At 40.1% G+C, this 17041-nt stretch overlaps 1 protein-coding gene across 1 annotated transcript in view; it reads left to right on the forward strand.

Annotated features, from left to right (window-relative positions):
* LOC128617263 (cadherin-20-like) overlaps nt 1-11160 on the forward strand; it is an 11988-nt gene extending 828 nt beyond the window's left edge. Inside the window, exons 1-12 of the mRNA XM_053640330.1 lie at nt 1-931; nt 2732-2825; nt 3005-3205; nt 3299-3418; nt 4223-4390; nt 4581-4768; nt 4838-5091; nt 5332-5468; nt 5628-5749; nt 5836-5953; nt 6056-6304; nt 10378-11160. The exon at nt 1-931 is cut by the window's left edge and continues 828 nt beyond it. Of these exons, the coding sequence (XP_053496305.1) occupies nt 731-931; nt 2732-2825; nt 3005-3205; nt 3299-3418; nt 4223-4390; nt 4581-4768; nt 4838-5091; nt 5332-5468; nt 5628-5749; nt 5836-5953; nt 6056-6304; nt 10378-10952 (2427 nt within the window). The 5' untranslated portion in view covers nt 1-730 and the 3' untranslated portion in view covers nt 10953-11160. The remainder of the gene's footprint in view (nt 932-2731; nt 2826-3004; nt 3206-3298; nt 3419-4222; nt 4391-4580; nt 4769-4837; nt 5092-5331; nt 5469-5627; nt 5750-5835; nt 5954-6055; nt 6305-10377) is intronic.
* The last annotated feature ends 5881 nt before the right edge of the window (nt 11161-17041 follow it).

Consider the following 17041-nt stretch of genomic DNA (forward strand, 5'->3'; position numbering starts at 1 on the left):
TGCGCTGAAATGTGCCGCCTAAAATACTCCAAAACAGCAGGACTCTGTAGGACACCTACGAAGGGTTAAGAGTCAAACAGAGCTGAACAGAAGCACCGGGGTGTGTGAAAGAGCGGCTGTTCCCTCTGTAGTGAAGATGAAGTGCACACTAAAGGTCTGATGGAGTGTGAGACTTGGAGATGAACTGATGAATGGAGGGAGGAGATGTTTTCTCTCTCTCACTGCTACTCTTTTGTTAGCCGCTTTATTCTCCTTTTCACACACACACACACACACACACACACACACACACACATTATGTGTTTTACTATGTGTTAACTCCATAGTGAGCAGATGGTGGGGGGGGGGTGAGTTAAAAAAAGAAAAGAAAAGAAAGAAATTGTAAAAGTCTATTTTATAGATGAAGGGAGAGGGAGAGACAGAAAAAACAGGGAGAAAGGGAGAAAAAAAAGAAACACCAGGGAGAAAAAAGAGAGAGAGAGAGAGAAAGAGAGAATGGAAAATCACAGAAAGAAAAACAGGGAAAGGGGTAGAAAGAAAGAAAAACAGAATGAATAAACAGAGAGCTACAGTAGAAAAAGACTAGGGAATGTGGACAGAGGGAAATGTTGTGTGTCTACTTACCTCTTTGTGTGTGTGTGTGTGTGTTTGAACAGGTAAACTGGCAGAGTGGTGGATGAAGGACGACTAACAAGTGAACGAGTGAAGTGAGAGATCTGCCTGCCTTGCCATGGCACTCTGGTTCCTGAAGCGAAGTGGAGACTTCAGCACCATGATCACAGTGATGAGCTTACTGGCGTTGTCTCAGGGGGACGCAGGGGACGAGGGGACGAGTGTGAGAGCCCTGAGGAGGGAGAAGAGAGGATGGGTGTGGAATCAGTTCTTTGTGCTGGAGGAGTACGCTGAAGACAAACCACTCTACGTCGGAAAGGTGTTAACGGCTAATAATATCATTACTGCTATAGTACTATGGATACTTACTATACTACTACATGCATACTACTATACTAAAATAGAGTACTACCACTACGATTATACTACTATACTATACTAACACTACTTATACACTAATATACTATACTAACACTGCATTTATACTAATATACTATACTAACAATGCTTATATACTAATATACTATACTAACACTACCTATATACTACTATACTATACTAACACTACTTATACACTAATATACTATACTAACACTGCTTATATACTAATATACTATACTAACACTGCTTATATACTAATATACTATACTAACACTGCTTATATACTAATATACTATACTAACACTGCTTATATACTAATATACTATACTAACAATGCTTATATACCAATATACTATACTAACACTGCTTATATACTAATATACTATACTAACACTGCTTATATACTAATATACTATACTAACAATGCTTATATACCAATATACTATACTAACACTACTTATACACTAATATACTATACTAACACTGCTTATATACTAATATACTATACTAACACTGCTTATATACTAATATACTATACTAACACTGCTTATATACTAATATACTATACTAACACTACTTATATACTAATATACTATACTAACACTGCTTATATACTAATATACTATACTAACAATGCTTATATACTAATATACTATACTAACACTACTTATATACTACTATACTATACTAACACTACTTATACACTAATATACTATACTAACACTGCTTATATACTACTATACTATACTAACACTACTTATACACTAATATACTATACTAACACTGCATTTGTACTAATATACTATACTAACACTGCATTTGTACTAATATACTATACTAACACTACCTATATACTAATATACTTCTGCCATTACTTACAGTACATACTAGTATACTACACTTCCACTGCTACTATTATACTAGTATACTATACTATCACTACAATCACTACATGCACACAATTATATAATATTACTACTACTACTACTACATTTATGCTAATATACGATACTGCCACTATGTATATATTAATACAACATTTTATTACCACTTTTCTAGTCTACTAATACTAATATAATTAATATAATACTCTACTAATCTACTTAGTGCATATTACATTTCATACTCTATAATATTACTATTAAATACTACTTTCACCTCTGTATACATACTCTAGTATGACTTATATGCCATATATATGCACTATACTATCTATATACTGTATATACTTATACTATGCTACTACTACCCCAGGAGTACTAATATATAAGCCATACTATTCTACTTATACGTTACTATACTATACTATACTATACTATACCACTTCTTATGTGCCTTCTTACATATATACTATATTTTCACTCCATACTATACTACTATTACTTCTTGTGTAATACAATAATATATTACCACTAATGTATGGACTAATTTACTATATACAGCACTACTACTCATATACTATTAGTGCTTACAGTAGTATGTACATGTTTTTACTAAACTCTTTCCTGCTAGTCATTATACTATGTTTTACTTTTTAATACTGTGGTAGTACACTATACAGTATACTATTACATTACTAATACTAAAGTGTATTCATTCTACCATGCTATCCTATTACTCATAAACTATACTACCTCTAATACTAGATTTAATTTACTACAATATTTATGTGTCACTAATTACTGTATATTGGTGTATGATGACAGTGCAAATAAAATTCTGTGTGTGTGTGTGTCAGCTTCACTCAGATTTGGATAAAGGAGATGGCTCTGTTAAATATATTCTATCAGGAGAAGGTGCAGGAACCACGTTCACACTGGATGACAGCACTGGTGGGGAAACACACACACACACACACACACACACACACACACACACACACACACACACCCAAAGCATTTTATTTTCATTGTAATAATAATGTATGCTCATAATTATAATAATAACACCACCACCAACAACAACAACCGTGTGTGTGTGTGTGTGTGTGTGTGTGTGTGTGTGTGTGTAGGTGATATCCATGCTATACAGAGGCTGGACCGTGAGATGAAAGAGCACTACATCCTACGTGCTCAGGCCACTCATCGCCACACAGGCCGCGCCCTCGAACCCGAGTCCCGCTTCGTAGTCAAGATCCAGGATATTAATGACAACGAGCCCAAGTTCCTGGATGGACCCTACCAGGCCACCGTACCCGAGATGTCTCCTGTCGGTAGGTTGTTCAGCATTAAGTGTGCCTTTTTACTGCACCTCTCTTCTAAGATGGCCAAATGTCTCTCAACACGTCTCTCCGATTACACTGTAGGTACTTCTGTGATTCGGGTGACTGCGACGGACTCCGACGACCCATTGTACGGGAACAGCGCCCGAGTGGTGTACAGTGTTGTGAAAGGGCAGCCATATTTCTCCGTGGATCGACACACAGGCAAGATTAGCTTGGACATTAGCTAACTTTCTGCTAAATCTAAATAAATAGCTAACTAGCTAGAAGATGCTGTAGTAGAAGTACAACATCTTCGATATATATTTAACAAAAAAAAATAAACCCATATAATCGATTATAGACCCGTACAAACTACAGTATGTAGCTTAGCAAAAAAGTAAATTCATAAATTTGTGTCACAGAATTGGTTACTTTATTATAATTATTATTTATTTTTTTAAACATATATTTAACAGAGTTGTGTTAAAAACCCTGAATACAAAGGGAAGGGGGGAAAACAGTAAAAGGTTTATTTTAGTCAACCATTTCCAGCATGAGAGCAGGGGGTGTGGGGGAGGGGCGAGGGGGAGGAAGTCACATGATGAAAACGTGGTATTTGATTGGTGAGATGCAGAATGTCTCCCACTAGAGGGCGGTGCTGTTCTGTTTTTCCTCAAGCTAGATAAATGGCTTCTTAGCCAGCGTTAGGAGTTTTACCTTCTGTACAAAATACTAAAATACAGACTTCCACTGAAAATGTTTATGATATAAAATATTTTATATATTTTATAAACAGTATGCATTATAAGCTAATGGCATTTGCCCTTTTTTTGTGCTTAGTTTAAAAGTTTTTAGCGTCAGAAGCTACCACTTTAATTAGCACATTATGTGAAAATGATAATGAAAACGTGCATAATTTTAAATCTCGTTTAGAGATTATATATTAGAGATATAGATAGTGATATAATGGAATTAAGCTGAGATAAGAGGCTCGTCACACTCCCATCTTCATGTCTCTGTCTATAGGCGAGGTGCGCGTGTCACTGCCTGATATGGATCGAGAGGTCAAAGGTCAATACGAAGTCGTGATTCAGGCTAAAGACATGGCGGGGCAGCTGGGAGGTTTGGCAGGAACGACGACGGTCAACATTACTCTGAGCGACGTCAACGACAATCCTCCCCGCTTCACTCAGAGTGAGAACTTTAGCACTGATAACATTAATAATCAGAGGTACTACTCTCAGCACCCTGACGTTGACTTGCAGACGTACTTTTTACGCCGTTATAGTTAACGTTTAACGTTCTGGAACGTCGTTCAACAGCCGTTGACTTTTGTTTGTTGTGGATTTGACTGAACGTTCTTGAACGTCGCTTTCTCTCTCAGAGCTGCACCAGATGAGCGTCCTGGAATCCGCACCCATTGGTACTGTAGTTGGCCACGTCCAGGCTCAAGATCAGGATTTAGGTATCAATGCGGAAATGCGATACGGAGCGATCGACGGGGATGGACGAGACGTGTTCGACATCAGCGCCGACTCCACCAACACGTACGGGGTCATCACTGTCAAACAGGTACTCAGCAAGAGCTGTTCTAACTGCTGACGTTAGATCTTCAGTTCTCAACGTGGGTTTCTGTTTCAGCGTCTGGACTTCGAGACGGCGCGGAGCTACACTCTGAAAGTGGAGGCCACTAACACACACGCCGACAAGCGTTTCTCTGCTAACGGGCCGTTTAGCGACGTCGCCACAGTGCAGGTGAGTATAGAGGACGTGGATGAGCCGCCGCAGTTCAGCGCCACACTTTATTATGCAGAGGTCCGTGAAGACTCTGAGATCGGCAGCGTGGTGATCGCCATCTCAGCCCGAGACCCCGACGCCGCTAACAACTCCGTACGGTGAGGGATGTTATAGACGTGTCCCAAACACCCAGTGTTTGTTCGTGTACAGATATTTCATCACATATTAAACAAGGATCTGCTAATGATATGCTAATGAGCTAATTAGCATATATCATTCTCAGAGTGTACATTTTGTTCTAGTGCCTATGTGAATGAAATATTGAGATCACTAACTATAGTCATGTCTGTCTGTGGCTGGTTCTGTGTGTCTGTGTGTGCATGTGTGTGTGCACGCAGTTATATGATTGATCGTGTCAGTGATCCGGATCAGTATTTCTCAGTGGGCGTGTCCAATGGTTCACTGACGACTGTACTTCCGCTGGACAGAGAAGAAAACAGCTGGCATAATCTCACTGTGGTCGCCATGGAGACAAGTGAGCGCACTCACACACGCAAATCTATACAATTTGTGATTTTGACTCATGAATCACTGATTTTGACTCATGAATCTATCTGTAGGTGTTTTAAAAGCTATATAAAAGAAGGTAGGGAATCAGTAATGTGAAGTGTGTGTGTGTGTGTGTGTGTGTTAGATAACCCACTGAAGTCAGCGAGTGTATCTGTGGCTATAAGAGTTCTAGACGTCAACGATAATCCTCCATCATTAACTCATCATTACGAAGCTTTCCTGTGTGACAACGCAAGAGCAGGACAGGTTTGAACATTTTTGCATGTAAATACACACGTGTGTGTGTTTTGAATTTGTGTGAACTGAGGTGTGTGTGTGTGTGTGTTTCTCAGCTGGTCCAATCATTAAAAGCCGTAGATGCGGACGAGCCAATAGGAGGACATCGTTTCCGTTACACTCTTCCTCCTGAAACACAGAAAAATCCCAACTTCACCCTCATAGATAACCATGGTAACTGTCTCACTCTCCAACACTCTTCCTGCTTGTCTGTCTGTTTATCTGTCTCATTCTCTGTCTGAATTTTCTGCCTGATTGTCTGTCTCACTCTGTCAGATAACTCTGCGAGGGTGCTGACGCGGCGGAGTGGCTGGGTGTCTCCAAGTGTGTACTATATTCCCATCACCGTGTCTGATGGAGGAGAACCAGTCCAATCCAGCACGCACACCCTGACTGTCCGAGTGTGTCAGTGTGATGCAGACGGGGATGTCCCGTCCTGCCGTAACGCTGAACCTTACACACTCCCAGCTGACCTGAGCACAGCAGCGCTGACCACCATGCTTGCCTGTGGCTCCATCGTGCTTGGTATTCATTGGAAAATGTATTAATGCGAAGAGTTTAGGGTATAGTGTTTATGTTGTAGAGTTTAGGGTATAGTGTTTATGTTGTAGAGATTAGGGTGTAGGGTTTATGTTGTAGAGATTAGGGTATAGTGTTTATGTTGTAGAGTTTAGGGTATAGTGTTTATGTTGTAGAGATTAGGGTGTAGGGTTTATGTTGTAGAGTTTAGGGTGTAGGGTTTATGTTGTAGAGTTTAGGGTGTAGGTTTTATGTTGTAGTGTTTAGGGTGTAGGGTTTACGTTGTAGAATTTAGGATGTAGGGTTTATGTTGTAGAGTTTATGTTGTAGAGTTTAGGGTGTAGGGTTTATGTTGTAGAGTTTATGCTGTAGAGTTTAGGGTGTAGGATTTATGTTGTAGAGTTTAGGGTGTAGGGATTATGTTGTAGAGTTTAGGGTGTAGGGTTTATGTTGTAGGGTTTATGTTGTAGAGTTTAGGGTGTAGGGTTTATGTTGTAGCGTTTAGGGTGTAGGGTTTATGTTGTAGAATTTAGGATGTAGGGTTTATGTTGTAGAGTTTAGGGTGTAGGGTTTATGTTCTGGCGTTTAGGGTGTAGGGTTTATGTTGTAGAATTTAGGATGTAGGGTTTATGTTGTAGAGTTTATGTTGTAGAGTTTAGGGTGTTGGGTTTATGTTGTAGCGTTTAGGGTGTAGGGTTTATGTTGTAGAGTTTAGGGTGTAGGGTTTATGTTGTAGAGTTTAGGGTGTAGGATTTATGTTGTAGAGTTTAGGGTGTTGGGTTTATGTTGTAGAGTTTAGGGTGTAGGTTTTATGTTGTAGAGTTTAGGGTGTAGGGTTTATGTTGTAGACCTTAGGGTGTAGGGTTTATGTTGTAGAGTTTATGCTGTAGAGTTTAGGGTGTAGGGTTTATGTTGTAGAGTTTAGAGTGTAGGGTTTATGTTGTAGAGTTTAGGGTGTAGGATTTATGTTGTAGAGTTTATGCTGTAGAGTTTAGGGTGTAGGGTTTATGTTGTAGAGTTTAGAGTGTAGGGTTTATGTTGTAGAGTTTAGGGTGTAGGATTTATGTTGTAGAGTTTAGGGTGTTGGGTTTATGTTGTAGAGTTTAGGGTGTAGGGTTTATGTTGTAGAGTTTAGGGTGTTGGGTTTATGTTGTAGAGTTTAGGGTGTAGGATTTATGTTGTAGAGTTTATGCTGTAGAGTTTAGGGTGTAGGGTTTATGTTGTAGAGTTTAGAGTGTAGGGTTTATGTTGTAGAGTTTAGGGTGTAGGATTTATGTTGTAGAGTTTAGAGTGTAGGGTTTATGCTGTAGAGTTTAGGGTGTTGGGTTTATGCTGTAGAGTTTAGGGTGTTGGGTTTATGTTGTAGAGTTTAGGGTGTAGGGTTTATGTTGTAGAGTTTAGAGTGTAGGGTTTATGTTGTAGAGTTTAGGGTGTAGGATTTATGTTGTAGAGTTTAGGGTGTTGGGTTTATGTTGTAGAGTTTAGGGTGTAGGGTTTATGTTGTAGAGTTTAGGGTGTTGGGTTTATGTTGTAGAGTTTAGGGTATAGGGTTTATGTTGTAGAGTTTAGGGTGTAGGATTTATGTTGTAGACCTTAGGGTGTAGGGTTTATGTTGTAGAGTTTAGGGTGTAGAGTTTAGGGTGTAGGGTTTATGTTGTAGAGTTTAGGGTGTAGGGATTATGTTGTAGAGTTTAGGGTGTAGGGTTTATGTAGTAGCGTTTAGGGTGTAGGGTTTATGTTGTAGAGTTTAGGGTGTAGGGTTTATGTAGTAGCGTTTAGGGTGTAGGGTTTATGTTGTAGAGTTTAGGGTGTAGGGTTTATGTTGTAGAGTTTAGGGTGTAGGGTTTATGTTGTAGAGTTTAGGGTGTAGGGTTTATGTAGTAGCGTTTAGGGTTTAGGGTTTATGTTGTAGAGTTTAGGGTGTAGGATTTATGTAGTAGCGTTTAGGGTGTAGGGTTTATGTTGTAGAGTTTAGGGTGTAGGGTTTATGTTGTAGAGTTTAGGGTGTAGGGTTTATGTTGTAGAGTTTAGGGTGTAGGGTTTATGTAGTAGCGTTTAGGGTTTAGGGTTTATGTTTTAGAGTTTAGGGTGTAGGATTTATGTTGTAGAGTTTAGAGTGTAGGGTTTATGTTGTAGAGTTTAGGGTGTAGGATTTATGTTGTAGAGTTTATGCTGTAGAGTTTAGGGTGTAGGGTTTATGTTGTAGAGTTTAGAGTGTAGGGTTTATGTTGTAGAGTTTAGGGTGTAGGATTTATGTTGTAGAGTTTAGGGTGTTGGGTTTATGTTGTAGAGTTTAGGGTGTAGGGTTTATGTTGTAGAGTTTAGGGTGTTGGGTTTATGTTGTAGAGTTTAGGGTGTAGGATTTATGTTGTAGAGTTTATGCTGTAGAGTTTAGGGTGTAGGGTTTATGTTGTAGAGTTTAGAGTGTAGGGTTTATGTTGTAGAGTTTAGGGTGTAGGATTTATGTTGTAGAGTTTAGAGTGTAGGGTTTATGCTGTAGAGTTTAGGGTGTTGGGTTTATGCTGTAGAGTTTAGGGTGTTGGGTTTATGTTGTAGAGTTTAGGGTGTAGGGTTTATGTTGTAGAGTTTAGAGTGTAGGGTTTATGTTGTAGAGTTTAGGGTGTAGGATTTATGTTGTAGAGTTTAGGGTGTTGGGTTTATGTTGTAGAGTTTAGGGTGTAGGGTTTATGTTGTAGAGTTTAGGGTGTTGGGTTTATGTTGTAGAGTTTAGGGTATAGGGTTTATGTTGTAGAGTTTAGGGTGTAGGATTTATGTTGTAGACCTTAGGGTGTAGGGTTTATGTTGTAGAGTTTAGGGTGTAGAGTTTAGGGTGTAGGGTTTATGTTGTAGAGTTTAGGGTGTAGGGATTATGTTGTAGAGTTTAGGGTGTAGGGTTTATGTAGTAGCGTTTAGGGTGTAGGGTTTATGTTGTAGAGTTTAGGGTGTAGGGTTTATGTAGTAGCGTTTAGGGTGTAGGGTTTATGTTGTAGAGTTTAGGGTGTAGGGTTTATGTTGTAGAGTTTAGGGTGTAGGGTTTATGTTGTAGAGTTTAGGGTGTAGGGTTTATGTAGTAGCGTTTAGGGTTTAGGGTTTATGTTGTAGAGTTTAGGGTGTAGGATTTATGTAGTAGCGTTTAGGGTGTAGGGTTTATGTTGTAGAGTTTAGGGTGTAGGGTTTATGTTGTAGAGTTTAGGGTGTAGGGTTTATGTTGTAGAGTTTAGGGTGTAGGGTTTATGTAGTAGCGTTTAGGGTTTAGGGTTTATGTTTTAGAGTTTAGGGTGTAGGATTTATGTTGTAGAGTTTAGGGTGTAGGGTATTTGTTGTACAGTTTGCTGTGTAGGGGTAAGGCATGGGGGGTAGAGTTTAGGATGTATAATGTAAAGGGGTTTGGGGTTTAGGGTGTAGAGTGTGGGGGGAACGTTTTAGGATGTAGTGCTTAGAATGTATAGTTTAGGGTCTAGTATATAGGGTGTAGGGTTTAGGGTTTAGGGTGTAGTATATAGAGTGTAGAGTTTAGGCTGTAGTATTTAGGGTGTAATTAGTGTTTATGGTGTAGGTTTTAGGGCGTAGAGTTTAGGGTATAGTATTTAGGGTGTAGAGTTTAGGATATAGTATTTAGGGTATAGTATTTAGGGTGTAGAGTTTAGGGTATAGAGTTTAGGGTGCAGTATTTAGGGTGTAGAGTTTAAGGTGTAGAGTTTAGGGTTTATGGTGTAGGGTTTAGGGTATAGCGTTTAGGGTGCAGTGTTTAGGGTGTAGAGTTTAGGGTATAGAGTTTAGGGTTTATGGTATAGGGTTTAGGGTATAGAGTTTAGGATGTTGAGTTTAGCATATAAAGTTTAGGGTGTAGTCTTTAGGGTGTAGGGTATAGTATTTATGGTATGGTATTTAGGGTGTAGAGTTTATGGTATAGTATTTAGGATGTTGAGTTTAGGGTGTAGAGTTTAGGGTGTAGCGTTTAGGGTTTATGGCATAGGGTTTAGGGTATACAGTTTAGGATATAGTATTTAGGGTGTAGGGTTTAGGGTGTAGATTATAAAACACTTTATGGTAGTAATTATGGTGTTTCCTCTCTGCAGTTATGCTAGTGCTCTTGCTGTTCTTAAGCAGCAGCGCTAAAAAACCTTTCCCCGGTGACGAGGAAGAAAATGTGCGAGAAAACATTGTTCATTACGATGACGAAGGTGGCGGGGAGGAAGACACAGTGGCGTTCGACATCACCAAACTGTGGAAGACACACACGGAGGCACTAAGCTACGCTGAACTAGCGCTTAACAGCAGTAAACGACGACACGTTGACAATAAGGACATAAAACCAAACATTACGCTACGACAGGAAAAGCAGCCCGAGATCCAGAGCCTGTCGTGCTACGTGTCTCAGACAGACGCTAACAAGTACAGTACTAATGCTAACGGCAGTACCGTGTACGACTATGTGCTGGCCAAGCTCTGCCAGGTGGACCTGGATGCCGAAGTGCCGCCGTATGACTCGCTGCAGACGTACGCCTATGAAGGCGAGGGCTCCGTCGCCGAGTCGCTCAGCTCGCTGCAGTCTAACGACGATAACGAACTCGATTACGATTATTTAGACGAGTGGGGGCCAAGATTTCACGCACTCGCAGAGCTGTACGGCACAAGTGAGAGTAACTTTTAGCACAAATGTCCAGAAATATACCGTTGCCATGGAGATACGGCGAATAGTGCGATTCTGAAACGATGACACGTCTGTAACATCGTTTATGGATACAGCACATGTTTAATCAATTTATTGATTATATATAATGATTCAGTTTAGCATGAAATCTCAGACTTTACCATCATGCGATTTTATGATTCTTTAGAATTGACTTGATTCAGTGGAGTATTACGGTTAAAACTCGAACAGAATTTGATTCACTTGGACACAGTTTGGTTCATCACAAGATCTTAAACTTTACCACAATTTAATTTGTTCAATTGGAAATTATCCCCAAAATCTCAGACTACAATTGACCCTTACTCTTTAGAAAATGATTTACATTCCTGATTGCTTCATTTGGAAATGATCATTTGAAAACTCATGAAATCTGACTACAGTGCCGTTCAATTACAAGTTGATTTAGTAATTCATCTGAGTCAGAATCATTTTTAACCTGTAAAACAGCTTGAGGTCAACTTAACTTTAGTAAAAAATGAGAATAAATAAAAAGGTTTATATACACAAGTTTAATTGTTAGTCTGGAGAGATTTACAACTTGACTATGGACAGTTATTTATTTTCTATTAATGTGCTTACACACCCTGTGAGACTGAACAGAGGTGTTCTATGGTGTGCATTTACAGTACAGTTTATCTGTATAGTGAGTGGTTGATATTCAATGTGGTGTCAGTTTTTAGCTAAACATTAGCATCACTGAATGATTTTTGATCCAGCATGCTTTATATTTTATTGTACATGTATTTTTGTATGCTTAATAATAATAATAATAATAATAATAATAATAATAATAATAATAATCCACATCTTCACACCTGGGGTTCACTTTTTTGCACAGTTCCACATATAGATTGGTGAAAAAAAAAAAATCACAATACTGAAACCATAAACAGTACAGCACTAAATTAGCATCATTTATTCATTTGCTTTTAAGATAGCAACCTAAAGCAACACCGCTAAAAAGTTCACAACTTGTTCATTATTTAAATCCCTGCACAAATAAGACCAGGCTTAAACGGGACATGCGACAAGTAGTGCACAAGAAACTCGCAAAAACCATACAATAATAAAGAACTCAAAAGTGCTTTATTCAATCACTGTATAAAAATTGTGATCTGTGCTTTTCTTTTAAAGGAAGTGGGGGAAAGAAAAGTTACTTGTGACATTTTAAAACGTGATCTTAAAACGTGCCCTTTTCTGTTTAGTCACTGTGCAAATAGTGTCATCAGTATCTTGTGTCTCTTCTGTGAACTTCTGGAAAAAACAAAGTTCAGTTATAAAGTGCTAACACTGGAGACAACAAATTTTAGACATCTTACACACAAAATATATTTCGGGAAAACTATACATACCCCCCCACACCCATTTAGGTAGAAGTGTTCATTATGCAAGATATACATGATGTCTGATCTTAAAGCTCATCAACTTTCAAATTGACCCCCCAGTACCACCAATACAAAAGCCACCAAAGTCTGATCTTCACTTACCTAGTGATTGTGTACATTGTTTTTGCTTATTGCGAGTCCTCATCTTTCCTCCGCTTTTGGTACTCTCGCTATCCGACCCTTGCATACCTCCTCTCCATGACTTCTCTAAAGGTAACAGCAAGTGAGACTAGCAAAGACAACAACCAAAGCGCCATAAGAGTTACAGACATCAATTTGAAGCCTTCCTACCACCAGTGAATCTCTGGTCAGTATCCCTCCATCTCTCCACCGACAAAAGAGCCAAGTTTTCCTCATTTCTTTCCCAAGTGAGGTCGATATGCTGGCTACATCCATTACCGTTCCATGCTGAAGTGGAATGCAAAGCTTTCGAATCCTCACACGAGCAATTCTGCTCCCTCAGCTGGGACTGGTGGGACATGGGGCATTTCTCCAAATGTTTGCCTGAATGGGGATTTTGAATATTGAACAACTTTTTTGAGCATGCTTTTGGAGGATACACATCGTTTTCAGAGACTTCGCTCATTTCATTGTTCATGTCGTTCGACTCGGGGTTGGCTGTAATGGCAGCCACTTTGCACCTAGCTTTCTTCTCAGGATCACTCATGCACGTGGCACACAACAGAACCTTGACCTTATCCCCAGTTAAACGAGCACGAGAAACCTTGTGCCGCTTCATGCGGCCAACCTTGCTGCTCGGACTACCAGAGCAGATATCTGCGCCGTGTTTCACTGAACAGCTTTTACACGTGCGTACCTTGTGTTTGAGAGGTGAATCTGGACACAAATGAGCTGCGCAATGCTCCTGATCAGAAACCCCAGACATCACAACACTCTGGTTGGTAGTCTCCTCTTTCAATTTCTTAGGAGCAGTATTGGGACTTTGGTGTCCAGACTGGACTTTGGTGTCCTGATGGGCTTCAGGTTGTCCCTTTGCCCAGTTACCAGGGTTGCTGATCTTAAGATTAGAGGATAGTTTATTGTAATATGCATTATTAAAGTCTGCTAGTCTGCTGACTAAAGGAAGGAATGGTGGAAGGGATTCAAGCGAGGTCATTGAGTCTTGGCCATCAAGTTCAATCACTGTTCCAGCTTCCAGCAAAGATGGTGTTGCATCTGCTGGTGAATGATTCGGTTGTAGAGGATTCTCAGCAGGAACCTCCATTACTGTGGCAAGGGATGGTTTCCCAGGGGTCATCAGGCTATTTTGCATCATCCACTCAGAAGTAGGCATATAAGGCATCAAAGACTCCACAGACCAGACAGAGGCCTCTATCTGCCGCAACTCATCCAAGCACTGCAGTTCAAAGGGAAGCCGCAAGATTTTGAAGTGAATGTTCTTGGGGTTCCCACAGATATCCTGAGCACTTTTTACCAAGCTGGGATCCCCCTGAACCAATGTACTGTTGACTGGCTCAACAGGTGCAACAATTGATCCGTTTAGTGTGCTCACTGAACCATTTGAGGGACAAGAAACCATTAAAATATCAGGGCAAGGGTCCTCAAAGTGGCCGAGGTCTTTTATACTCTTTAGTTCCTCCTCATCACCACCAAATGGTACAGGTTGGAAACACCTTAAGACCACATCTTCAGCAGCACCCATGTTACACTGCAAGAGCTCACCATCAGCATTGCTGGCTAGCTCAGTGGTCTCCTTGGAATGAGTGATCTTCACTGCAGACGGGGAGCCACTACACTCGATCCGTACCTCCTCCGCTTGGAAGAGAACACCATTTTGAACAGGCTCGATTCTTGCAGTTTCTCCAAGCATTTTGCTTGACATTGTGCAGCCCTTTTCAGGACAAGCAGTTTTGTCTTCGCTCGGTCTAGGTGATGAGACAACACTTCTAGAAACAGTGTTTCCTGATTCAGAGCTTCTCTGGGTACTGGTCACAACATTGCAGCCCTGTTGTGGAGAGTTGGTACAAACAGGCTCAGTTTGAACTTCTGAACTGACCATGACTCGGCCAGATGGTGTCGTGTGCTGGTAGCGGAAACGACGAGCTTGGTACGCCATCGTGGGTGCCAAGTGAGGTGCCATCATTCGTCTGTAGTCAACCATGTGCAGCTGGGTGTGGGGAAGGATGTAGCCAGGAGCTTCTACATATGAAGCAGGAGGGAAAGGTGGCAACACCATGCCATAACCTTGGACAGAAGAGAGCAAAGAATAAAGTTTCATTTTCAGGACAAAGAATCTTATCTAGCTTTAAGGCTACATACTGATGGGGCATGTAGGAATTGCAGCCATTTTGCTACCTACATTTTTGTTCAGGGGTTCAGTTTTATTAATGAAAAGTGAGGATTATCCACCAGTAACTCCCATGGTAGAAAAACAGATGTCCAAGTCAGGCATGGAATGTAAAACTACATGAACTCTTGTAATTGTAGATAAGCATAGTTCACTGTAAGGGTACTTTTTAAAAAAAATAAATTAAAAAAAAACAAGGCCATAGTACTTTTACTATTTTTCTTATTTACTTTTTTTAATCAGTTAGAGTAAGTTATGCATTCATCACCACAACATTAACCACTTAAAATTAAAGTGCATCAATTCCCCAGACCAAGTCAAACCAAAGAAGTTTCCTGCCACCAACTGCTTCATTCAACAGACATTGGAGAGAGGAGTATCCCTGGCCCAATTTACCACATTGGTCAGTTTAACAGTTTAAAAAGGAAAACAGCACTATAAATCTGCAGGCCATGCAAGCCAAAACCTGTGGCGATAGCAGCAGGTCACAGCTCAACAGCCAACCTGCAGAAACATGTACAGGTAAGCCACTAGCTAGCTAAAGAAGCTAAATGAGCTAGCCAGATCCTTTAATATTTTGCAATATAAAAGCTCTGTAATAAAACTTGCAAAAGAAAACCTCAAAAATGTACAAACAAAGTTCAGACAAGACCACCTACCCAACCCAGGGAAGCCTCCATAGGGAACATAAGGCATCGGCATGGGCCACTGGCATGGCAAGTAAGGCTGTGAGGGTTGAACATAGAAAAAGGGCCAGTTGCCTTGCTGTTGACGGTCCAGGTGATTTGGACTGGGTCCTCTGTAGGGATTTGGGCCAGCATGTCGAGACCCCTGCATCCCAAAAGAAACACTTTGAGGAGGAGCCTCAACTCCAGGTGGATTCTGGGAAGCTGCAACTACCATATTGTCAGCTTTCAAGAGGCAAGAGAGAAAACTGAGGAAAATGGAAACAAACCATTAGTTGCCAAAACAAATACTGCCATAAAGTGTAGAAATCAAATAAGTGTGTATAAAAAACCATCACCCTAGTCATACTCACACAAACAGATTACGTCTCGAACAAAGAAAAACACCCAAAATGGCTTCATCACCTGAGTTTAAATAAATGAGTCTGTGTCCTTGATTGGCTCCAAGCAAGCCTTGTGATTGGTCAAGCTCAGAATTGAATTACAGCCAATCAACAAGGCCTAGATTTTCTCGGTAGACTGCAACAGGAAGTATTCAAGCAGTGAAAATATTGTGTTTTGACATGTACCTAAAATCACAGAGGGGAAAATGACACATTTACTTCTCAAAATCTCAATTAAAAACTCTTCTCAAATGTTCTTTCAGATAAATTTTTTATCCGGTTTCATTTGAACTGATGTGCGAAACTATTTTCAAACGAGAGTTCAGAATAATAGTGGTTTAATGGCACAACAAAGGGTGCGTTTCAGGGGCAGTGATGGTATGATGGTTAAGGCTCTGGGTTACTGATTGGACGGTTGTGGGTTCAAGACCCAGCGCTGCCACTGTTGAGCTGTTGAGCAAGGCCCTTAACCCTCTCTGCTCAAGGGACACTGTATCAGTGCAGACCCTATGCTCTGATGTGAAGAATTTCACTGTGATGTATATGTGACCAATAAAGACTATCATTATTTTTAAGAAATCATACTTGATCACACATTATAGCTTAACAGAGTGAAGTATGATTTCATCTAGATAAATAAGTAGTACATTAAAAGTTCACAGGCAAAAATAATCTCACCTGGACACTAAAGAGCTGTTTATATAATCATAAAGACTGCCTTGTGCTCATCCCAGGACTTTTATCCCCAATCTGCTCATACTGAACATCCTGTATATTGTAATGATTTATAATCGCACTCTCCAGTGTCACCCAGACAAGGATGGATTCGCTTTTGAGTGTGCTTCCTCATGACTTCTCAGGGGTTTTTCCCCCCTCTTCGTTGTTGCCTCTGGCTTGCTCATTATGGATCTAAATCCACATCTGTGGATAAAGAAATAAACATACCAAACTCGACTTTTCCTTGTTTCTACTGAACATGGCACATCTTTTGTGCCTTAAGTGGGTATCTTTCTAACATAAAAACCTCATGTAGGGTACATAATTAGACCTTAGGGAGTGCTGATACTAAAAAGTCCCTTTGATGGTACCAACCCAGCAATACAGAAAAGTACAGTTTAGTATCTTTATTTCTGAGTGTCTAAGGAATCTGTTTTATTAGCATTTTTAATTGTTTAACTTCCTTTTTCTGTTCTCTCATGCATCACATACCGAGTTTGTTTACGCTTAGAACAAAGTATGCAAATTAACAGTCAGAGTCATCAGTGTCACCCATATAAATGCTTTA

The sequence above is a fragment of the Ictalurus furcatus genome, chromosome 13 (assembly GCF_023375685.1).
Source record: "Ictalurus furcatus strain D&B chromosome 13, Billie_1.0, whole genome shotgun sequence".
Classification (NCBI taxonomy): Eukaryota; Metazoa; Chordata; class Actinopteri; order Siluriformes; family Ictaluridae; genus Ictalurus; species Ictalurus furcatus.